The sequence below is a fragment of the Hippoglossus stenolepis genome, chromosome 7, assembly GCF_022539355.2.
Source record: "Hippoglossus stenolepis isolate QCI-W04-F060 chromosome 7, HSTE1.2, whole genome shotgun sequence".
Taxonomy (NCBI): domain Eukaryota; kingdom Metazoa; phylum Chordata; class Actinopteri; order Pleuronectiformes; family Pleuronectidae; genus Hippoglossus; species Hippoglossus stenolepis.
The window spans coordinates 20,198,635-20,221,782 of NC_061489.1; the positions used below are offsets into that span (position 1 = coordinate 20,198,635).

General features: G+C 41.0%; 4 protein-coding genes across 5 annotated transcripts; 3 read left to right on the forward strand and 1 right to left on the reverse strand.

Annotated features, from left to right (window-relative positions):
* The first annotated feature begins 725 nt into the window (after positions 1-725).
* btk (Bruton agammaglobulinemia tyrosine kinase) lies at positions 726-10,955 on the forward strand. Of its 2 annotated transcripts, XM_035161540.2 has the most exons (19): positions 726-871; positions 2,229-2,339; positions 4,044-4,202; positions 4,305-4,409; positions 4,799-4,880; positions 5,048-5,173; positions 5,288-5,352; positions 5,445-5,632; positions 6,234-6,296; positions 6,448-6,502; positions 6,614-6,693; positions 7,019-7,146; positions 7,344-7,415; positions 7,946-8,117; positions 8,288-8,507; positions 8,665-8,729; positions 9,479-9,597; positions 9,748-9,905; positions 10,530-10,955. In XM_035161540.2, the coding sequence occupies exons 3-19, from the start codon at positions 4,062-4,064 to the stop codon at positions 10,599-10,601; spliced, it is 1,911 nt and encodes a 636-aa protein (XP_035017431.1). In that variant the 5' UTR covers positions 726-871; positions 2,229-2,339; positions 4,044-4,061; the 3' UTR covers positions 10,602-10,955. The 2 variants fall into 2 exon arrangements, with proteins under 2 accessions (XP_035017431.1, XP_035017432.1); XM_035161541.2 differs by lacking the exon at positions 2,229-2,339 and having other exon boundaries at positions 731-871.
* Positions 10,956-11,208: 253 nt separating this feature from the next.
* Positions 11,209-13,307, forward strand: timm8a (translocase of inner mitochondrial membrane 8 homolog A (yeast)). The gene is made up of 2 exons (XM_035161786.2): positions 11,209-11,434; positions 12,372-13,307. Exons 1-2 carry the CDS (start codon positions 11,324-11,326, stop codon positions 12,531-12,533), a joined length of 273 nt encoding a protein of 90 aa, XP_035017677.1. The 5' UTR covers positions 11,209-11,323; the 3' UTR covers positions 12,534-13,307.
* On the reverse strand, positions 13,140-18,196 carry zgc:101583 (uncharacterized protein LOC494104 homolog). Its single transcript, XM_035161785.2, has 5 exons — positions 17,576-18,196; positions 16,732-16,788; positions 16,324-16,414; positions 14,719-14,879; positions 13,140-14,581 (listed from the first exon to the last, which is right to left on the reverse strand). The coding sequence occupies exons 1-5, from the start codon at positions 17,706-17,708 to the stop codon at positions 14,010-14,012; spliced, it is 1,014 nt and encodes a 337-aa protein (XP_035017676.1). The 5' UTR covers positions 17,709-18,196; the 3' UTR covers positions 13,140-14,009.
* Positions 18,197-18,871: 675 nt separating this feature from the next.
* Positions 18,872-22,723, forward strand: mars2 (methionyl-tRNA synthetase 2, mitochondrial). The gene is made up of 3 exons (XM_035161314.2): positions 18,872-19,470; positions 20,840-21,174; positions 21,477-22,723. The coding sequence occupies exons 1-3, from the start codon at positions 19,197-19,199 to the stop codon at positions 22,653-22,655; spliced, it is 1,788 nt and encodes a 595-aa protein (XP_035017205.2). The 5' UTR covers positions 18,872-19,196; the 3' UTR covers positions 22,656-22,723.
* Positions 22,724-23,148: the final 425 nt, after the last annotated feature.

Below are 23,148 nucleotides of genomic sequence, written 5' to 3' on the forward strand. Positions count from 1 at the left end.
TCATACAAACCCCTACAGTGAAAGGTTTATATAATGTACATACTCAGAATTTGTTTTATTAAATTTCTTTATTTTTATTCTATTGCCTTTTTAAAATATTTTCATTCTCTTGTCTACCTCATTCTGACCAACTGAATTTCCCCGGTGTGTGGATCAATAAAGGTTTTCTATTATCTTGTCTTTACCTTATCAATTTTCCTGCAAAAGTCTAATATCTACCTAGTACATAGTACATAGTACATAGTACTATTCATAATTATAATAAACTTTATTAACATAGCACCTTTAAAAACACAGTTTCATACGGAAGCATTGCATTCACTTGAAAAAAAAAAACCACTCTGTTTTTATTTTTTTATTTTTTGAGAACTTATCTCGGAATTTCCAAGAGATAATTATATCAGAAAAACAGATTTTTTTTTTTTCAAGTGAATGCAATACGCTTCCATAGTTTCAAGGTGAAGATCACAAAGCATTAAAATGCAAATACAAGAATAAAAATGTTACATATGAGAAAAGTAAGAGTAAAAACTAAATGAAATAAAACATTATAAAACTTGTCAGATCACAGCTCAATTACAAGTTAATGAATAAATAAAAATGAAAAGTTGGCCAGCTGGATCTCCTCAGGGAAATTGTAGAGCCCTGCCACTTGTCACCACCACCGTCCAGAGGGCTGATATGAGAATGAGCAGGAAGAAAAAGGGGAAGTAAGCAGAGTCGATTCCTCTCTGTGGGTGACTTGCATCACATACAAACACATTTGATGGAAGGCGAGCGAACAGAGGCAAAGGTTTCTGCTGTCAGCACGAGCCTCAGCATCTGGAGTCGTCTTTCTGCTGCTTGACTTTATTCTTTTTGTGGTGACTGGGTGAGTAACACGTCTCTCTGAATGCACAGTGTAAGGTTAACAACTATTTTTAGTCGTGTGTTTCATTTAGAAGGTATCACGCAGATCTGTGAAAGTGCTGCAGTCATTCAGCCGGAAAAAACTACAAATACATGAATCAAATGATAGTGAGGTTATTGGCTTAAATTCAACAATGTACTTGTTTTTAAATGTTTTGTTCACAATTATGCTCTTTGGTGAATTCTGTACTCAAAGGTAGTTTTCTGTAGTTTAATTTAACTCACTTTACTTCATGCACGCGCGTAGCCTCCTTATCGGTCAGGAAGTGACAGGACAAGAGAGCATCTTAAGTGGTTACTGTGAGACCAACTCCCTTATGATATTGATGTGTTTGTGTGTATGGCCTGTGTTGCAGTGTCATACATGGTGGAGAATATCACACAATTTAAAACTTAATTATTTTCTATCCTGAAACAAGTTCATAGAATTTGTGACTTGTTTAATTGGTAGTTTTTCATTTTGAGGCACGAACAGTATCTAGTAGTTGGTGATGTTTGCTGGTTGCACCAACTTGACACGTTTCCCAATGATAAGATGATTCTATGAGATAAAACTGGTCTATGTTCACTTTGTAGAGTTGCTGAAAAGTAATAAGTGCCATTTTTGTTTTAGCTCTATATCATTTCATCTCATAGACTCAAACTCATACATGTAATCTGTGGAAGTTCATTGCCCCAAACCACACAAACAACTGACACAGATTAGCACTTAAAAAGAAAAAAACAAACAACTTATTTGTGTCAAAGTGTCAAATTGTTGTAGCGGCGCTGTGCAGAAATACAGGGGGAATTCTGCAAAATCTAAAAAAAGAGAGTGTGATATTTCGTTGTAAATAGCAAACTGACGTGTACAAGCAACACATCACGGATGTCTAACAAATGCATGTTGAATGTACTAATCATACATAACCATAACTTAATAGCGAGAGAGAAAATGTTATATGCAGAGCACTTGGTTTCTTCTCTCCCTTCATATTGCAGTACAACCCTGATGCAACTTCCCTATTAGTTTGTCTGTGTCAGCCACCATGAGTCAACTCCCCTCAAAACAGTAGAAAAGAAAATCTCCCTCTGGTTGCCCGGATACAGTGAAATATGGACGTGCTGCTTCATTCCACTGGCTCCAATCGAGCAGGGATGGCGCATGAGCCTGTTGATTATCGGTTATGAGAGTTTATTAACCTCGACTCAGAGTTAGTGATGTGAGAATTCATCAGGGTTGCGACGAATGAGGAATGAGTAAACAATGTTTCACAGAATAGGGAACACGGAAGTCTGCAAACAAAAAAACAATAACTTGTCCCTCTCCTGGTTTGCAGGGGCAGACACAGGCTTCTGGTCGTGTTACAGTTCATACGATATAAGGAAGTGCTCACAAGCTGAAAATAGGCAGAGCTGAAACACAGTGAGCACTCAGCTGTGTGACGAGGGTGAGTTTGAGCATCTGATAGTTCATATTTGACCTGATAATAAGCCACAAAGACTAATTTCCTTTAGTGCGTTTGTTTCATTTTGTTCTATTTGAAAATGATGTGTCCAGATCACAGTTTACACAGTAAGCCGTGCTTTTGTTTTATGGAAATACATCTGTAAATAACATTTTTGGGGGGTTTTAGTTCTGCACCAGACTGTGGCTCCTTTCCTTCCGTTCTACACTGCCAGTTAATTATTGGATCTCTTCCAAAATGTCAAGATACTCAAGACATCTATCTTATTTGTCTCTCTCATCTCACTGTGGTATCAACCGAGGCCTTGTCTGGTTTTAGAGGTGAAAGTTTCATTCCAGAACCTGATACTGAAAACAAGGCACAGTCGAGAGGCTTTTTCATTTGCCTACTAATCTTAAATGCAGATGATATGTGGGCGTCTACACGAGACTGAATGTGTGTGAGAGAGGAACATGATGGTGAGGTGGTTTGATATTTCATACAATCCATTCAGCTTCATGTCCAGATGAATTCATGTAACTGTGTGTTAATAGTAATTAATAATAATATTATATTTTATTTCACGGCATCTTTGCAGACACCCAAGGACACCTTACAATATAAATTAATTTTTTTTTTTTAAAAAGTCATATATATTTATGTGTGTCTGCATTATGAGAGAACGCAGTTGCCCGGCCATCTATAGATGTGTATACACATTTATATAACATGAAATAAAAACCCCAAGCAACTTCAGGCTGCAGGTAAATGTGCTTTATCTCGTGTAGTTTGTTATGCATCAGCAAAGAGGTGGATAAGAAGTGGAAGAATAATGTCAATCCACCATCTGAGGAATACAATCGCAGACCAGCGAGTTGGAGGACACTTTATTTCCCAGTATTTTCTTACTCAGGTTCCCCAGTACTAAAGCAAACGTGATGTCACTGGGATGTCGACCAGGATGTAATAGCTGATGTGCCATGGGGGGGGGGGATTGGGAAACAGAAGGTGTTCTTTGTATTAAAAGCAGGGCGTATGCAAACTAACAGCTAATCATGAACAGATATCTGCTCACACTCATGATGCACGTCTCTGCAACCACTTCCAGAACTGTAGTCCCACATATTGCAGTGGCCTTGCTCAGAGAGTGGGTAGGTATTTACTTTTACTACTAAGTACTTCTAAATAATACTTTAAACTCAGAAGATTCACATTTTGTATTTACTTTGTTAATGTTAAAGAAAGTGAAAAACAAATTCCTGAATCTGCTCTCTGATCTGGATCTGCACCAAACTTTAAGGTTCTTTCTTGGGTCATGACCCACCCCATCATAAAATATAATGGAAATTGGTTAGAGTCGTTTTTGACTAATCCTGCTCACTAACAAACAAACGCAAAACAGAAGCAGAACCTCCACAGCGGAGGTAATAATTTAGCAAAGGCAAATCAGCTAATTCTCCCATTTGAGAAGCTGCAGCCATGAAATGATTTGCGTCACATGGCAACACAGCCTAAGGCTGCCTTACAATGCAAAGGAAGTAATAATATAATATAATAAGTTATAATTTAATACAAAAGAGCAATATAATAATCCAAGCACAGAGGAATAGGTGAGTGAGGCAGCTCCCAACGGGGTGTTTACTGAAATAGTGTTGTGCTGCCTCAAATGTAACCGTCAAGTAATCATTGTTCTGCATCCCCATGTAGATCAATGCTGACTGAACCATGTCAGAAAGTATCCTGGAGGAAATCTTCACCAAACGATCCCAGCAGAAGAAGAAGACTTCCCCTCTGAACTACAAGGAGAGGTGGTTTGTCCTCACCCAGGAAAAAATCGCCTATTATGACTGTGATCCAGACAAAGGGGTAAGTGTGTGGAACGGCAAAATCATTCAAACAGCATCACACTAGTCTCAGATCAACTTGGCTGGGAGCCTTTAACAGACAGTTTCCTCATCTGATAAGCAGAAGCGAAAAGGTCTGAGGGGATCGGTCGACCTGGAGAAGATCAAGTGTGTGGAGGCGGTGCAGCCTGAGCCCAACTCCCCGCCAGAGCGCATGTACGCTTTTCAGGTAGTCAATTCACTCTAGATTTATACTGAATAAGGCAAGCGGAAGAGGCTCCTTATATGACTTTTGTCTAGTAGGTAGATGGATGGATGAATAGATGGGCAGATAGATAGATAGATAGATAGATAGATAGATAGATAGATAGATAGATAGATAGATATAGATAGATAGATAGATAAGTGGTGTTTTTCATATACAATTACAATGAATACAATTTTGTCAAAATCTCAAACTTAAATCAAGAGGAATAAGGTATTCTACAAGATGAATATCCATAAAAGGAAATCTCATCTTACATTCTTCTCTCTCTTCAGATGAAATGTCTATTTATGAAAAATAAATCTCATCTTTAATTAGACAGCTGCAGCTTCTCTATTTTCTCTTTGCCACAGATCATTTATGATGAAGGGCCGCTGTACATCTTTGCAAAGACTGAAGATATCCGCGCACATTGGATAAAGAAGCTGAAAGAAAGTAAGGACACGCACATTCGATTGAATGCATCTCCTCAGCCACAGTATCCATATCTTAACATCTCCCAATGCCTGCATGACAGAAGAGGTGCACCTACGCAAATTCATATGTTGATTTAATGTAAATGTCCTTTGTGTGTGTTTGTGTGTGTCTGTATTTGTGTATAGTGGTGCGATTCAACAAGGATCAGATGCAGAAATACCACCCGTGCTTCTGGGTGGATGGGGTGTGGCTGTGCTGCCAGCAGGAAGTTAAACAAGCGATGGGTTGCAAGGTGCTGGACAGTAAGAATGGTGAGAAGAAAAAATTCCTTTTGGTTTGAAATCTGCAACGATCAACAACTAAACCTTTTCATCAGTTCATGTATGAATAATATATTCAACAGTATTCAATTATGCGATTTATAGGATTTGTATCTAAACAATCAGGGCGAAGGGGATCCAGGAAACCTCTTCCTCCGACTCCAACAGAGGTGCAGGCCCAGTCCCTTTAGATTCATATCCACAAATTACAAACAATGTTGTTCTTTGAATAAACACATCCACTAATCTCATGTTGTTTCAGGAAAAGCCTGGTCGACCTTTACCTCCAGAGCCCCCTGAACCCCCTGCCCCCTCAGCAGACATGACTGTCATAGCTGAGTACAGCTACACACCCATGTCAGAACTAGACCTGGAGCTGAGGAAGGACGAGGAGTACACCATCCTCGAGATGTCGGACACTAACTGGTGGAGGGCTCGAGACAAATATGGGTGAGATGAAATGAATAAAATGACAAGAATCTACTGATTTGAAATGTGAGCCAAAGTTCACAAGTTGAAGTTGAATTTTTCTCCAATGTGGACATTTGTAGTCCGGCATCCAGTCCACATCAATAAATAATGGGGAAAATGCTGTTCAATTAAAATGATCGAATGCTGATTGGCCACTCTTTTGCCATGTTGTATTTTGAGGTTATATACATGCACCATGTACACAAACATGTTCTGCAAACTTCACATTAAACGCAGACAAAATATCCATTTCTCTGATATAATTAAATGAATAGTTGATACCTTCTAGTGGTGAGTGAGGATAAACCCCTTTTCCCCCCACGCTCTTTCCTTCCTTGTGCTTATAAATAAAAGATTATTATTGTTTGATTAGTAAAACACAATAAAACACTGAGGATTTCTACTTAGAATGATTCATAGAGTTTCTAGGTATAAATAATTTTTCTGCGAGATGCTACTAGTGTCGCTAACTAACAACTAGTGCTTCAGTGTCGAGCCAAGATGTACGTTTGGTTGTGTATTTTTGTGCCTGCATGAAGACAATGTTTGTATCTACAATGTGTTGTGCTTTCTTTTGCAGCAAAGAAGGATACATACCTAGTAACTTTGTTGTGGAAGCAAAAAGTGGGTTAGAAAAATTTGAGTAAGTATGGCTGCAATTGTTCTATCTCAAATTTGTAATGAAAAAAAAAGTCACTGTTTGTACATCAATGTATTCTTGACCGCTGAAGCATTGAATGAAGCAAAAAAAAAGCAGTTCTAAGGAAAAATGACTTTCATATGTATTTCCACAGCTGGTATTGCAAGAATATGAACCGCAGCCAGGCAGAAAAGCAGTTAAAGACTGAGGTAAACCGACATTAACAGTGTAGCTGGACTACATTTAAGTTGAAACTTGTGAAATAAATGATTATATGTCTCCCCCACACACACACACACACACACACACACACACACCAGAACAAAGATGGAGGCTTCTTGGTACGGGACTCAAGCAAGGTCGGGAAATACACTGTGTCTTTGTTCAGCAAGGGTGGCGGGTGAGTACATGCTCAGTGGTGTTCTAACACTGCTGCATCATTTACAGTGTACTGTATATGGCGCCCAGTGGCTGCACTCATGTGTGAACGTGTGAAAAGAAGAACTGTTTGTAATGAAAGCGGAAACAGACGGCGGGTGAGAGATGTAAATCTTTTATGCAAAACGTGGACCAATCTGCCAACAGAGCGTTTCCATCGCAGAGCTCTAACACTGACCCACACTGAGGAGATATCACCCATTCATGCCTGTTTGGTTCCAGTGTCCATGAAAAGTTTGTTGATGAGCTGGACGTTTAGAAGTTACTCATCTTCTTTCTCTCCACAGGGAAACCGGTGGAAGCTGCAGACATTATAACATCTGCACCACGTCACAGGGCCTGTTTTATCTGGCAGAGAAGCATTACTTCAGCACCATCCCAGAGCTCATCAACTACCACCAACACAATGCAGCAGGTTGATGCTCCGAACATATAGATATCTCATTGAAAAGAAAATATTCTAATTTAAATTAATTGAATTATTAAAAAAAAAATATATATATTATTGATTTAAAATGCTGTTTACCAGTGTGAAGGCACACAAAGACAATATTAGAACTGTCAAAGTCTGTCCATGAGAAGCGTTGACCTCACAGTTGTCTCCCTCGTTAGGATTGGTGAGCCGGCTGAAATACATCGTGTCAAACCGGGCGTGGCCTCCATCCACAGCAGGGCTTGGCTATGGTGAGAACATGACTGTGAAAAATATGACTTGGACTACAGACAGATTATTACATTTATTCAGCATAATTTCTGGAGTTTAACATTAAAAAAATTCTGTGTGTGTGTGTACAATGAATAAACCACCAGTCCTCTGAGAGCGTACACTGTAAATACTGTAATGCATTAAAATTATGTACGTTACACTTCAGGACACCAAAAGTAAAAGTAATGATTGTCACCTCGGTTTGTTTGTTTGTTTGGTATTTAGCGATATTTCATAAAAAACTAAAACTCTGATTTCTCAGAGCATAATAAATGGATCTTGATGTAAAACATTTTAAGGGGACTATTATTTACGAGTGTGTATCGGGAACTACTGAATTTAAATGTGGTTTCATAAGGAAGCTGCTCTTAGGGCCATTCTAGTTAAAAGACTCATTTTTCTTGCAGTTACAAATAAAAGCACGATAACCTAAATGTTAAAGTATATCATTTTTTTGCGGATGCTGCAGGTATAAAAGTGCGACTCCCTTCTCTCTTGTTTGCTGCAGGTGTGTGGGAGATCGACCCCAATTGCCTCACCTTCATCAAAGAGCTGGGCACCGGTCAGTTCGGGGTGGTGAAGTACGGGAAGTGGCAGGGCCAGCATGACGTGGCCATTAAGATGATTAAAGAGGGATCCATGTGTGAAGATGATTTCATTGAAGAGGCCAAAACCATGATGTAAGCAAAACTAACAAGTCTGAATTTGGACTGAGCTCACCGTCGTGATGGATCATTCAAATATCTAAACTCGGTGTCTTTAAAAAATACTGATGTGTCACTTCTGTAACTTCTGTGAGAAAAACCCAACTCATGATAATGAACTTCCTTCTCCTTTTTGCTCAAACCAGGAAGCTTCACCACGAGAACCTGGTCCAGCTCTACGGCGTCTGCACCAAACAAAGACCCATCTACATAGTGACCGAGTTCCTGTCCAACGGCTGCCTGCTGTCGTACCTCAGGGAGGGTCTGAAGCAGCACCCCACGGCCGTCCAGCTGCTGGAGATGTGTAAGGACGTCTCCGAGGGAATGGCCTATCTCGAGGCAAATCAGTACATCCACAGAGACCTGGTGAGAGACAAAGATCTTCTGTGTCACAGAACATGTCTCTGCTACATTCCTGCATCACTGCGTCATGCTGAGATACTGTGGGCTCCAGTGTTTGAAGATAGCGCTAAATATTTAATGATTACACCTAAACCAAGAGTGTTGTGTGTTTTATTCGCAGGCTGCCAGGAACTGTTTAGTAGATGACAATGGTACAATCAAAGTGACTGACTTTGGACTGTCAAGGTAAAATACAAGACGACATAAAGTACATCTGTCTTCAATAAAATATCAATTATTAAGGGTTTCGCAGGGCCAACATATTCTATTCTATTCTATTTGTATTGAGCCAAATCACAACATAAATTATCTCAAGGCACTTTTCAATATAATATAGAGAAATCCAACAGTTCCCACAATGTGCAATCCCTTTAGTGACTCTGGAAAATACGAACTCCCTCATTGACTTGAAGAAACCTCTAGCAGACTCAGTCTCATCTGCCTCCACTGGTTGGAAGGAGCGGAGAATAAATGGGGGAGAGAGGAGAGGGGAGACAAAAGAGAGACTCACATTCACACCAACAGGCAATTTAGAGTTTCTGATAAAACTATAGCCCCAGTCTGCATGTCTCTGGACTGTGGGAGAAAACCCAGGCAGAAAGGGGGAGAACATACAACTCGACACACAAAGACTTCAGGAGAACCGGGATTTGAACCAAGAACCTTCTCGCTGTGAGGTGACAGTGCAAACCACTGCTAAAGATAAACTCGATATCAACTAAAACATAAAAACAACATACCTCAACAAACCGACAAAGTAACCCACTTCACAGCGCATATACTTTAAATTGTTATCCTTTAAGTACAATTTGTCAACTTTTACTTTACTGATTTTAGTTTATTTTGAAGTAAAAAGTTTCTTGTACAGAGTGTTTCTACACTGTGGTATTTGTACGTTAACGCTTTAAGTTAGAGACCTCCCTCCTCTGCCTCAGGTACGTCTTAGACGACGAGTACACAAGTTCAGAAGGCTCCAAGTTCCCTGTTCGCTGGTCACCGCCTGAAGTCCTCCTCTACTGCAAATTCAGCAGCAAGTCAGACATCTGGGCGTATGGTGTGTAAACATAATGCAGAATGACATTTTTCAGTTCCTGTTGCATTTCTGGTCAATAATAAATGTAATTTAAGTTTAAATGTCCTGACAAACTGTGTTCAGGCATCATAACTTTTTCCTCACCACGTGAACTGTCTCTCTGACACCCAGGGGTTCTGATGTGGGAGATTTACACTTTGGGTCAACTTCCATACGAACGTCTAAACAACACAGAAATAGTGGATCAGGTGTCGAGGGGTCTGCGTCTCTACCGCCCCCAACCGGCCAATGTAAAGGTCTACAGCATCATGACAAACTGTTGGAGTGATGTAAGTAGTATTGTATTGTGAATAGTGGTAAAAAAAATGTAACTGAAGTCCTTCAAGGTACTTATACTTTCCAAAGGTGTTTGCAATTGATGTTGTTTCTACTTCTACTATACAACATTTGTTATTATATCCAAAAACATTTTTTATTTAATCTTTATTTAATCAAGCAGTCAAATTCGACCAAGATCTTTCTTCCAAGAGAGGCCTGAGAATAATTGTTTTTTTTGTATTTAATTGTAGTTTTTATTCTTGTCATGCTCACATTTCTGTCACATGTTTAGTGTTTTTATAGTTTTATTCATTCTGTTATGAATATTTTTATATTATCTTTATGTGTTTTGTGTGTTTTTATTTGGTTAGCACTTTGTAACTTTGTTTGGAGAAGGACTATATGAAGATTTTTGTTTATTATGAAATCTACCAACCATAATGAGTTCTTTGACATTTGAGACTCTACTTGATGCAAATACGTCTATACCGTAGTCAGTTTTTGAATGCAGGTGATTCACTTGTGACAGAGTATTACTACTTTGTTACACTAAGAGGCTACTTAAGTAAAAGATCTGAAGGCTTCTTCCATGGCTGCAACAATAATGTCTCTGTGATTCCTCTTTTTTGTTTCAGAAACCAGACGACAGGCCCAACTTTCAGGAGCTGGCTCTGTCGGTTCAGGATTTGCTGTACGAGCTCCAGTAGATCTCAAATAATTCACACACACACACACACACACACACACACAACCAATCCACTCTCTGAACGTCCCGGGAACGTTGACACGATGTAAAAACCTCTGTAATGTGAATATGTTAAATGTGAATGTCATGATAAGAATAGTATACCTAGTGCAGAAGTACAGTCCTGTAGATCAACGTTTAAAATTTGTATATTTTCTTGAAGGTTGTTGGATTAAAAATATCGTATCTGTTGTTATTGTATTTTTTGTTGTGGGATGTTGACTTTGCATGTGGAGTAGCAGCTTTGTAAGAACAGGCGTGTTACGCAAATAAAAGTCGAATGTACAAAATGACTGAAACATCAAGTGAAATGAAAGTGACAAGCTTCCAATTCCTTTTTTTTTTCATTCCAACATTTTCATTTTGGATAGTTTGAAAAATAATCACAAGATAATTGATTTGTTTTTACTCAAGACAAGTTTACATCAACATCAATGTGACAAAATAAGTGTACAAATTATTATAACAATAAAATAAATAATAATAACACATTTAATAATTCAAATGTTTTGTTTAAAATACGTATGTACGGCTTATGTATGACGTAAGAGGAACGCGCTCTGTGATTGGCTGAACTACTTCCTGTTTCCTGTCGGCCGTTCACACACGTGAAGGTCAGAATTGCAGGCAGAAGGTTTTCATCCTCAGTCAGATATTGTCCCTCTGAGCTGGTTTCACTGAGCTATGGACGGTCAGGGAGCAGCAGCGGACCCGCAGCTGCAGCAGTTCATCGAGGTCGAGTCCCAGAAACAAAGGTTCCAGCAGCTGGTCCATCAGATGACGGAGGTTTGCTGGGTGAGTTCAGCTGGAAGCTAACAGATGCTCAGCGATGTGATGCTAACTCACACACTTTGGTTCAAACTGAAGTCTCACACGTTTCTGACGAATAACTAGTGTTCACATTAGGACTCGTATAAGTACTGCTTGAGATCAGGGACGTGTTATCTAGTTTAGCATCGTGTAGCATACTGTAATAGAGTGCAGTGTAGTGGAGTATAATGCGGTGTAGTATAGTATACTGCAGTATACTGCAGTGTAGAGTATTGTGAAGTATAGTGTAGTGTAATGAAGTATACTGCAGTGAAGAGTAGTGTACTGTGGTGTAGTATAGTGTAGTGTAGAGTAGTATACTGCAGTGTAGAGTATAGTGTAGTGTAATGTAGCATACTGCAGTGAAGAGTGTTATACTGCAGTGTAGAGTAGAGTATAGTGTAGTGTAATGTAGTATACTGCAGTGTAGAGTAGTGCAGTGTAGAGTAGTGCAGTGTAGAGTAGTGCAGTGTAGAGTAGTGTAGTATAATGTTGTGTTGTATATGTTAAAGTAAGATCTGCCCTGATCCGGATCTGCAAAATGTCATAATCTTTCTCTAGTTATGCCCCACCCCTCCACATAATGTCTTGGAAATCAATTGAGTAGTTTTTGTGTATTGTGCCAGGTAATCAATTACAAGGCATCATATTTTAAAAGCTCTTTGTGTCCTCTGTATATTTGTTTGAGAGATATTTTAGTGCAGCAAGAAGTACAACACATCCCTCAGAAATGTGGTGGAGAAAAAGTGTGAAGCAGCAAGAATAAACAAAATACTCCTTGAGAGCGCTCCAGTAAATGTACTTTAGTTCCACCAAAGTTTTTACATGTTATTTAGTTGCAGGTAACATTATTATTTTCTCTAATAATAATGTTACTTATAATACCATATGTATGACGTGTTTGACCTCGTTCTGTCTCCAGGAGAAGTGCATGGACAAACCTGGGCCAAAGCTGGACTCAAGGACAGAAACGTGCTTTGTTAACTGTGTGGAGCGATTTATTGACACGAGCCAGTTCATCCTGAACCGACTGGAACAGACCCAGAGGAGCCGGGGCTCGTTCTCCGAGAGCATGATGGACTAAAGACTGTCAGGAGACGGACCGGTGAGATTCTCGGCCCTTTGCTCTGGGACGAGGCCATTTGCTCCTGACACAGCTGTCTGAGTGTCGCAGAACTGTCCGATCGAATGCAGGAAGGAACCAGATGCAGCGTTGAATCAAGTGCCTGTGATTAACACCATGTATTCAGAAGTGTAGGGCTTTGTTTGTCCTCCACGTCAGATATGAGTGTTGCAAAATGCTCGTATTGTCGTCTGTTGCTAACAGTGACTTCACGTTGGTTACTGAATTTAAGCCATTTTTTTGGTCAGGCTGTGAAACTGAGCTTGAACGTGTGAATATTCACTGCTGCTATGAGTGTAGGAGACTGCAGAGAGATGGATGCATCTGGGACATTCAATATGCCAACTGTATTGGACAGGCACAAGGACTTCAACACACACACACACACACACACACACCCTTGTACTTGTACCTTAGTGAGGACACTCAGTGGGATAATGCATTCCCTAGCCCCCTACTCTAACTATAGCAAATTACATCTAAATACCTAATCCTTACCCTTACTAACCCTAAAAGCAAATCTTAACTCTACAAAAGTCCTGTGGAAAAAGTGAGGACCAGTCAAAATTGTCCTTCCTTCATAGGGTCTTTATTCAAAATGGTCCTCACAAAGATACAAGTACACACACACACTGCTGTAATTACAGGGAGATAATGATGTCTTGAACCAAGAGGCTTTATCAACACCTTAAAGGTTCTGGACTGTACATATGCAATAAACAAAATGCCAAAATACTCTTGTCTATCTTTTGTAAAAGTGCACTCAAATCATGTCGTAGTTATGTTTTAATCAGCACTGTGAAAAAACACAAAACTACCGTTATACTGGAGATGTGTTACACGTTTGGCACATGTTGGGAATTCATACAGGAAAAGAATATTCTTTGTTGCGATTTGAGGTATTAACAGTAACGCATAAGAATTATTCAAACAACAGATTGAATGCATAGAGGGTAAATGAAGATTTGTCCATTAACTGGTCAAAAATCTGATTTGTACAATATTTTGATGAAGGGAGAAAGTGCAAAATTCTTAATGTTAAAATTATCAGTAACAAGGCACAATGTGGCTTAAGCCACTTAACATAGCGTAAAAAATGTACACAGCAGTACAACATAGATAAAAATAAATAACCAAATGAAAAAAGACGTGGCTGTACCATTCTGTACGACATGAACATACATTTGACATAGATTCCAGTGTTGACAGCAACGTTAAGTTCATTATTAGGCACTTTTCTTCTCCCAGGGCACAATGCATTGTTTAAGACAGACGTGAAGTTAAGGTTCAGTAAACAAACTTGTCACATTGTAAAACATTTGTGCATTAAAGCTTCAGAATTGCAAAAAAGCAACATTTCTTAGTATTGACCACACGGTTAAGGAGCTCTTTGGTGTGGGCCCAGTGCCGCTTATGTGCCTCCTTCTCATGGCAGCTTCATAACAACGTCTGCTTGGCTGCCGTGGCTGGAGCCGGGTAACGGCTGGTGGCCCCATGGAAACCCTGAGGACCCTTCCTCAGGTACAGCGGGAGGGAATCCAGGCTGAATGTAATGTCCTTGAAGGCGTGGATGAGGAAGATCCCTAAGATGATTGTGAGGAAGCCGCTAATCGTACCCACCACTTCGTCCATGGTCATCCTCAGCCACTCCTTGAACAGGATTGCCGAGCAGGTCATGACAGACGTGGTGAAGAAGACGTAGTAGATGGGCGTGACTATTGAGGTGTTGAAGATGTCGAGGGCTTTGTTCAGGTAATTGAGTTGAACGCTGACACAGATTACCAGGCAGATGACTAAGGACCAGAACAGGGGTTCCTTCAGCACTGCCACCCCAGCAAACAGCTCCTTAATGCCAATGCCCAGGCCCTTGACACAAGACACAGAGAGGGAGCCAATCACAGAGCAGATCAGGATGTAGACCAGCACATTCCTCTGTCCGTACCGCGGGGCCACAGCAAAGATAAGAACCAGGCTGCTCCCCACAACGCACACAGCAAACACAATGAAACCTAGTGGGAGTGTTTAAGAATGAGTTAGTACCCAGAAGAGAGAATCCATCCAACTGTTATCAGGGATTTAGTTTTCACATCATTCTTAATTCAGATCATGTTTAAGTACATTCCCGCGGGTCGAGGTCGGTCTCTACCTGGGTCTTTGAGCTTTTCTGCCATGGAAGTGAGGGAAACAACCTCCTCCTCCTGCGGGGCGTGGATCACCATCACAGTGGAGCCCAAGACGCACAGCAAACAACCGACCTTCCCGTGCACATTCAGCCGCTCGTTCAGGAAGTACGTGGAGAGCACAGCGCTGGAAAGAAGAGAACACAGCACAAATGGTCATACTACTACTTACAGGGAATTTTTATTGATACGATTATCTCCATCATCAAATCCCAAGAAAAGACAAGTGTGTTCTTATCTTCCGCAGCCAATCAGAGGCTCTCAGGAGGTAACTCTTTCAAGATTTGTCTCATCTATACATACATATAAAATAAAAGCTCCAATGCAGTGGTTCCCAACCTGACGATCCGGACCCCCAGAGGGTACCAAGATAAGAAAGAAAGAATGGAAAGGAAAAACGTTTGATTCACAAAAGTAGATGTTTCTTCTCAGATTAATCTTTATACCTTTTTTTTTGCTTTTCTTTGATGACATATTAGGTGCTACCTCTTTAAGACTCATTCCAAATCAGTAGTGTGAAAAGGAAAAGGCATTGTTCCTTTTGACCTGCTCACAACACATGCCACACTCAAGCCCCAACTTAAATGAGCAGTTGAAATTAAACGTTACTTTTGCTATGGTCAAATTAAGCCACTTGAATTTGTGATTGCATTTTTTTTTTACCGCTTTTCAACTAAAACAGTTTCTCTCCCTAAATTGGAACTTTTCCAAAATGGCCTACAGAATGTGTAAATCTGAAAACACTGGCTTGGGCATTTCTGTCTAAAACAGATCTTAACTGTCAGAATCACCACATACACAATAGAGCTATTGTTGATGACTTGGATTTATGGAGCGATGTAAGTAGGAAGTTAACTCGAGCTCCGCTGCCTGGCTCATGTGATACAATACTCTGTCTAAGAAGAGATGTGTGTTAAAGACAGAGATGGACACCTTGATAGTATTTGGCAGATCTTTCCACTTTGCTCTTTCTACAAATTAAATCTGACTGGTGACAAGATGAATTAAAAAGAAAATGTTTTTACTAATAGAACATAAAATCAGAACTTTTGGTCGTTCCATTGGATTTGTTGATAGTTGTAAGTATGTATCACACCGATTGTATGTCACAATCATAGACTGAATATTAAGATGGATGCTATGACTGCTCCCTAAAAGAGAGGCCAATGTGCCTCGATAGCCACCTGGTGGCTGGCTGCAGTATAGGTCATAAATCCCTCCCTCTCCATGTTCGTGCAAATTAAGAAGTGAGAGTATACGTCAAATACATTTTTCTCAAAGATGGTTTCCGTCATTTTATATTGTTCTTATCACACAGATGTATGTTCAAATGCACATTTTTCAGTTCAGTTTGTTGTCGTTGTTGTAGTAGTTATATGATGCAACGTCAGGATTGACAGCTGAGACTGACTCGTGTATTAGTTGAGCATGAGTATCAGCAAGACTTTGCTACTGTGGCTTTATTTATGTCTGAATTGTGGCAGGAAGTGGTGACACGTCCATCTTTATACACAGTCTATGATCGAGATAAGCAGCATCAGGGGTATAACAATCAAACTTTGAGACATTACCTCACAAGTACACTCAATGCTCCAAGTGGCGTCACCAGTGTTGCGGGTGCAAATGCATATGCAGCGAAGTTCGCCGCCTCTCCAGTTCCCACTAGAACACATCAACATCAACATCAGCGTGCACAAACTCAGAGCGGCTGCAGCTGTTGGAAATATTCTCTTCCAGCCCACATGTGCAAATGAGTTCTTTGAGAGGAATGTGTAGTTCAATGCTACGGTGTGGGGGCCAGACCTACTGCTACGTCACCAGCAAAAATACCAAACCCACAAGAGGCTCTTTTCCTTTTGAAAAAACAAAGGTCGCAATGTTTCCTGTCCCGGCTGCTTAGGGTTAGAGAAGTGTCACCGATCAAAATAAACCATGACAAACTGCTGATTTATATATGTGTGTGTGAATCATTCACTTACTTGAAATTAGTCCTGCCCACCACAGCCATTCCTTCAGGTACGCATAGCCCCCTTGACCTGCAAGATACAGACAAGAAAACTGAAATAGAAATAAGATAAGATATACTATGTCCCTATGGGGACATTTGTTCTCAGCACTGTCCAGCCTGCAGTTTCACATAAAATAAAATCTCTTACACATTGGCTTATAAAACCTCCATACACATGCCACAGTTCACAAATACACATCTGCTGACAATTACGACATATTGCACTGTGACATATTGCACAACCTTTTTATAGCCCAGGTCGCAGCTACAGTTAAAGGCAACTTAAAACAATCACTTAGGGATTTTAAGTTTCAGTCAATACATGACTTATGATACCTACATGTTTTATGGATGTCTTTCATATACACATAGTTTCCTACCTTTTCAGTAATATCTCTAATGTTGTCCTTACCTTGTGTAAATCCCTAGAAAAGACCAAAACTGTAATGTGTTTTTTGTCTTCCCCCCAAACAATATAAAAACTACCAAAATTGACAGGAATCAATCATTAAAAAAGTATTTCCCATGTATTTTGACTTGTTAATTGTGACCCATGTCTCATCGTATAACATGGAGGAGGCACGATTTATGACCTATACTGCAACCAGCCACCAGGTGGCAATGGATATAAACAATTAAACAACACAGACAGTAAATGTTCTGCTGCTTTTAAAGTACTTTTACTTTTAAAGCTATAACGTCAATACTTCATTCTATTTTTGAATGCAATGGAGTATTTGATGGTATTATAGGATTCAGAGTACTTCCTCCAGCACTGACATCTGGAGTTTACTCTAAATGAAAGTGAACAGTACCTGCTCTCATCGAGCCCTTGCTGGCCAGTCTCAGGAGGCCTTTCTTCTTCAGGATGAAACTGGCTCCGATAAACAAGCTGGAGCTGAGCGCCAGCGACAGACCGATGTAGAAGTCCTGACGGTTCCCCTCCATCTCAACCCCGGGGAGAAGTCAGGCTGCAGAGACAATACGAGCTACAACCGAGGAAAGGGTTTCCGAGAACTTTTCATGAGTCGAGCACCAGCAGCCAACTCATCACATGACAGATCAGCTGCTCACACCCTGGAACCCGCTCCGACTAACGGCCGCGCCACGGGAGGAGCAGCGACTCCTCTCACTCAGCTCCGGTGAAGTTTAGGATTGTTTTTGTAGTTTAAACCTAACGCAAAAGTTAGTTAAATTGTTTTTATCTCCGTTGTCAAGTCAACCGCATTGGTCGTCGTCGTTGGCTGAGGAGCAGGAAGTGGAGCCGCTGATTGGCTGAGCCGTCACCTCAGGGGGGAGGAGGAGGAGGGAGGAGGAGGGAGGAGGAGGCTTCTCTTCAGTAAATATGACGATGAAGATAAAGAGTAGTTCGAGATGAAGTTTAGGAATCAGATCAGGTAGATTCTAGGTCAGATATAAAGGGCAATAAGACTTTGACAACTACTCATGAGCTCATAAGGCCATGGCTGGATTCATAATCATGTTGATAATTGCTAACCTAAATTTCCCTCGGGATCGATCAATCTATCTATCTATCTATCATAACAATAAACTTTATTTCTATAGAACCTTTTAAAAACAGTTTACAAAGTGCTTTGACAGCGAAGCGAAAAATGTACACGACTTTGCATGAAAGCATGTCTATAAAAATTGTTTTTAAGAAGTAATTTAAAATGAACTAGCAGATTAATAATTGAAGTCATTTTAGTAAACAGAAAAAAATGCCCAAAATTGCTGGAATTGGCTTCTCAGATGTGAAGTATTTATCTGAACAGTAATCATATAATTTCCCAGTTATTAAAGTAAAACTTACTGGTAAAATCACCACTCAACCTCTTATTGCAAAACTTTTCAGTCATTTGAGAGATGTCTCAGATTAGTTATTTGACTGAACTCCATTTATCACAGAACTGAACAGACATGGATGTTAATGCTAATCAGAAACATGGTCTGTATCATCCCTCTTTGCCAATAAAGTATATATATATAGTATAAAATACTTTAAAAAACTGAAACTACTGCTTCTTCACTTGTTTAAAAACTTGATGTCGATAAAGTTTTGAAATGTGAAAAAGCAGAAGCAGTCCTCGCACTCTGATTGGTGGCTGGACTTCCTCCGCACACTCTGCAGCGGTTTTGGATTGGACGAGCGATTGTTGTTGCTCAGAGAACCCGGAAGAAGCGCTAACCTTGACAAGCTAACACAAACACATGTGCGACAGACTCAGAAAACAAGGATCAGTTTCGTTTTAATTAAAAACACCGAGATGAGAAGAGCGGACATTTTCCAGTAGCGGTGCCGCTTCCTTCGCTTATCTTGTTCTCCTGCGAAAGCTACATCTTTAAGCTAGCAAAATGAATGGCTAGCACTTAGCACATCCACCTGGTTTCTTTGTGGTTTGTTGCCTCCATGTGAGCGTCTCCTGTTTCCCCACGATGCGGTTCCCTGTTGTCATTGTTAGCAGAAGCTGTAAAGTTGTTCACCGGTTGAAGCAAAGTCCGTTTCTCTCGCCTGCTTCCGCTCTGTGGAGACACGAGAGCGTCTCTGTGCTGAGGGATGTGTCCACAGATGTCAGGAGCCACTACATCACCACCCCCATCTTCTACGTGAACGCTGCTCCTCACCTGGGACACCTGTACTCAGCGGTGATGGCGGACTGCCTGCACCGGTACAAGCTGCTGCAGGGCTTCAGCTCAAAGTTTGCAACAGGTAAATCATCCCTCAGCTAAATGATACATGTGCACGTTGCTGTGAGCGACACTGATTGTATATGATGACACTATCTTGGAGTTGAAGTGTGTAAGTACCTTGTGTAAGGGCCTTTATTAGATTTAGAAGAAGTCCCCATAGAGAATTTTAATTGTACAGTACTAAACACATCACATACAAACATACACAATCATGTGTAGCAGCTGCAATAGATTCATCACAGCTCAAGCAGATAATTAAAAGTACTTAACTGTATATATACACATATTCATAAAGTAAGTGATTGTATTTCTTTACATTCCCTGTGTATCTACATCTTCCAAAAGGTGTAAGTGACCAGTGTTTATTTACAAGTGTGCGTTATAACAAGTAGAAGGTTTTACAAATGTTGGGGTGGTGAGGACAAGGGGGTGGGTGTCAAAGAAACTGAAATTAACATAACAAAATACATCCTTATCTATTCTTAAAATAAAACAACCAAAATGCCTAACTAACTTATCTAAAGAAGCAGCTCTCAAAATACAGGGGTGACAACAAACCAATAACCCTAGTGAGTCTAGACAAGTGACTCTTTGGTACCCGACTTATCTAATGTCCAAACAAAACCTCCAACCACAAACCTGAGAAATACTTTCAATACCAAACAGCAAAACAACACAGGTAGCAGCAGAAAAGAGACAGAGTCAAAAAGAGACACTGAGGGCTTGCTCCTTTTATTCTGGAGCCCTGAGCTGCAATAGGCTGATGGGGAATGGGGGGAACTAATGCAGCAGCACAATCTACACAGGTGGCAGCCACCACCATCATCATCATCGTTGTCAGCAGCAGCACCTGAGAGAGAGAGAGAGAGAGAGAGAGAGAGAGAGAGAGAGAGAGAGAGAGAGAGAGAGAGAGAGAGAGAGAGAGAGAGAGAGAGAGAGAGAGGCCCTTTGACCCTGCCTGCTGTACCTCTGTGATTTTCCCCACAGACCTCATGTATATTTCTAAAAGCGTAAAAAATGTAATATAAAATTTGATATATTTGTGCTCTGGGAAAATTTAAAGGCGACGTGTTTTGTGGAATATCCTTGGATTCAGCCGGCTGGTGGGATATAAGTAAATTGAACCCCTTACTTTGGACTCTGGGATGCTGTGATATTAACTTCCTCCCTTTCTGTCACATAATATTGACTAAATTATTGACCAATTTATCAAAGGTTTAATATGTATCAATATAATTCTTATCCTTTGTGAAAACACAATTGGGAGGAATACGAATAATTAATAAACCATTGTTTATCAGGAGTCTTTAAACTGATTCATAATTCTGATAATAATGTGACATTTGCTGTGATAATTATACCTCTAATTCTGTTTCTGTGCATTTCAGGCACAGATGAACATGGTTTGAAAATCCAACAAGCCGCTGAAGCTGCAGGGAAAGATCCGCTGACCTTCTGCACCGACGTGTCAGAGAGATTCAAACATCTCTTCAGCAGCTGCAACATTTCGTACACAGACTACATAAGAACCACCGAGCGGAGACACCGTCAGGCCGTGGAGCATTTCTGGTCGGTGCTCTGGAACAAAGGGCTCATCTATAAAGGACATTACGAAGGCTGGTACTCCACACAGGATGAAAGCTTCCTCACGCCGTCGCAGCTGGGCGATGCCGTGGACTCATCAGGAAACCAGATTAAAGTGTCACTGGAGAGTGGACACAAGGTACGTCGAGCGAGATTGAGATTAGTGTAATATCAGTGAAGATTAATTTTACGTATATTGATCAGTTTACTTGTGAAAAGTACTAAACAGCTTGTGAAAACAGATGTTTAATATCTTATATCGATCTGAAGGAGAAAGAGCCTCCAGCTTCATATTTTACACTCACATATGAGAGTGGTATGGATTTTCTCATATAGCAAGAAAGAAGATGAGCTCATTTCCTAAAAAGTTAAACTCTTCCCTCCCTTCAGTTTTACTCCCTCAACACAATTACATCAAATCTACATGTTCCTGTTTTGCAGGTGGAGTGGATGAAAGAAGACAACTACATGTTCCGTCTGTCTGCGTTTCGGTCTCAGCTGCTCGACTGGCTCCGAGGAAACCCCCGAGCTGTGCAGCCTGAGTGTTTCCACCAGCTCGTCCTGCAGTGGCTGCAGCACGACCTCCCTGACCTCTCGGTGTCCCGTCAGAGCAGCCGCCTGCAGTGGGGCATCCCAGTCCCCGACGACCCCGAGCAAACCATCTACGTGTGGCTGGACGCTCTGGTGAACTACCTCACAGTAGCTGGCTATCCACATAAACACCATCAGTGGTGGAACATGGTCCACCACATCATAGGAAAGGATATCTTAAAATTTCACGCCATCTACTGGCCGGCTTTCCTCCTCGGGGCTGGACTGCCGCTGCCACAGACCATACACGTGCACTCCCACTGGACAGCGGAGGGAAAGAAGATGTCTAAAAGTTTGGGTAACGTGGTCGATCCTCTTCAACGCTCAGAGATGTTCACGGCTGACGGTATGAGGTACTTTCTCCTGCGTCAGGGTGTCCCAGACTCTGACTGCGATTACACCGATCTCAAGGTGTTCAAGCTGCTCAACGCAGAGCTCGCCGACTCTCTGGGAGGTCTGCTCAACCGCTGCACAGCGCCGGTTCTTAACCCAGCTCAGGTCTACCCCTCGTTCTGTCCTCAGTCCTTCCCAAGGGAACAGGGAGGCAGGGCGGTGGCTGAAGACTACCACATGCTGGACGCAGTGAAAAACCTCCCTTCTGTGGTGGAGCGGCACTACGAGAGCATGCACGCGTACAAAGCCCTGGAGGCCATCGCTGCTTGTGTGAGGCAGACCAACGGGTTCGTCCAGCGCCACGCACCGTGGAAGCTGGACAAGAGGGACAGTGCAGAGCAGCGCTGGCGAGACACCATCATCCACGTCTCCCTCGAATGCCTGAGGGTTTATGGAACCCTCCTGCAGCCAGTGGTGCCAGAGATTTCTAACAAACTCCTGTCCAGGCTCGGGGTGCAACCAGACGAGAGGAGCTGGGCCTCTCTGAACTTCTTGCCAAGGTATCAGGGAACAGACTGTCCCTTTGAAGGCAGAGCGCTGGGATCGGACTCAGGAGTGTTGTTTAGTCGCTTGGAAAGTCCGGATGCAGATAAACATGAACCCAACAAAGCGAAAAAGGCAGCAAAATGTAAATAAGCAATTGATTTATTTTTCCTGTGGACTGAATCAGTAAGAAATAAAAAAAAACCTGTGGGTCACTTTAACCTTTGTTACGTGTTTTCATCTGTCAGGTGTTGATTGTGCTTTACAAACATCCTCAGTAATTAAGCCAAGGAGGTTGTTTTCATTCCTGTCCATTGTTTGTCAGCGGGATTACACAGAAACTACAGAACAGATTTCCACTAAACTTGATGAAAGGAAGGGACATGGGCCAAGAATCCATACAATTTTGGCATGAAACGGAACAGGAAGATTCAGGAATTAATTTTGATCACTTTCTATAACATTGTTAGGTTATTTTAATTTTTTTTGACATTTTCACTGATTTCCCAGGGAATCATTCATGAATCTTTAAATAAAAGATCAGGCACATTTAGAGAACTGATATCTGTGAGGCTTGATTGAATTGTTTGGCTCTATTGAGACATGCGAGTGTGAAAGTTGTCCACCACAACAGTGATTAGTCTGA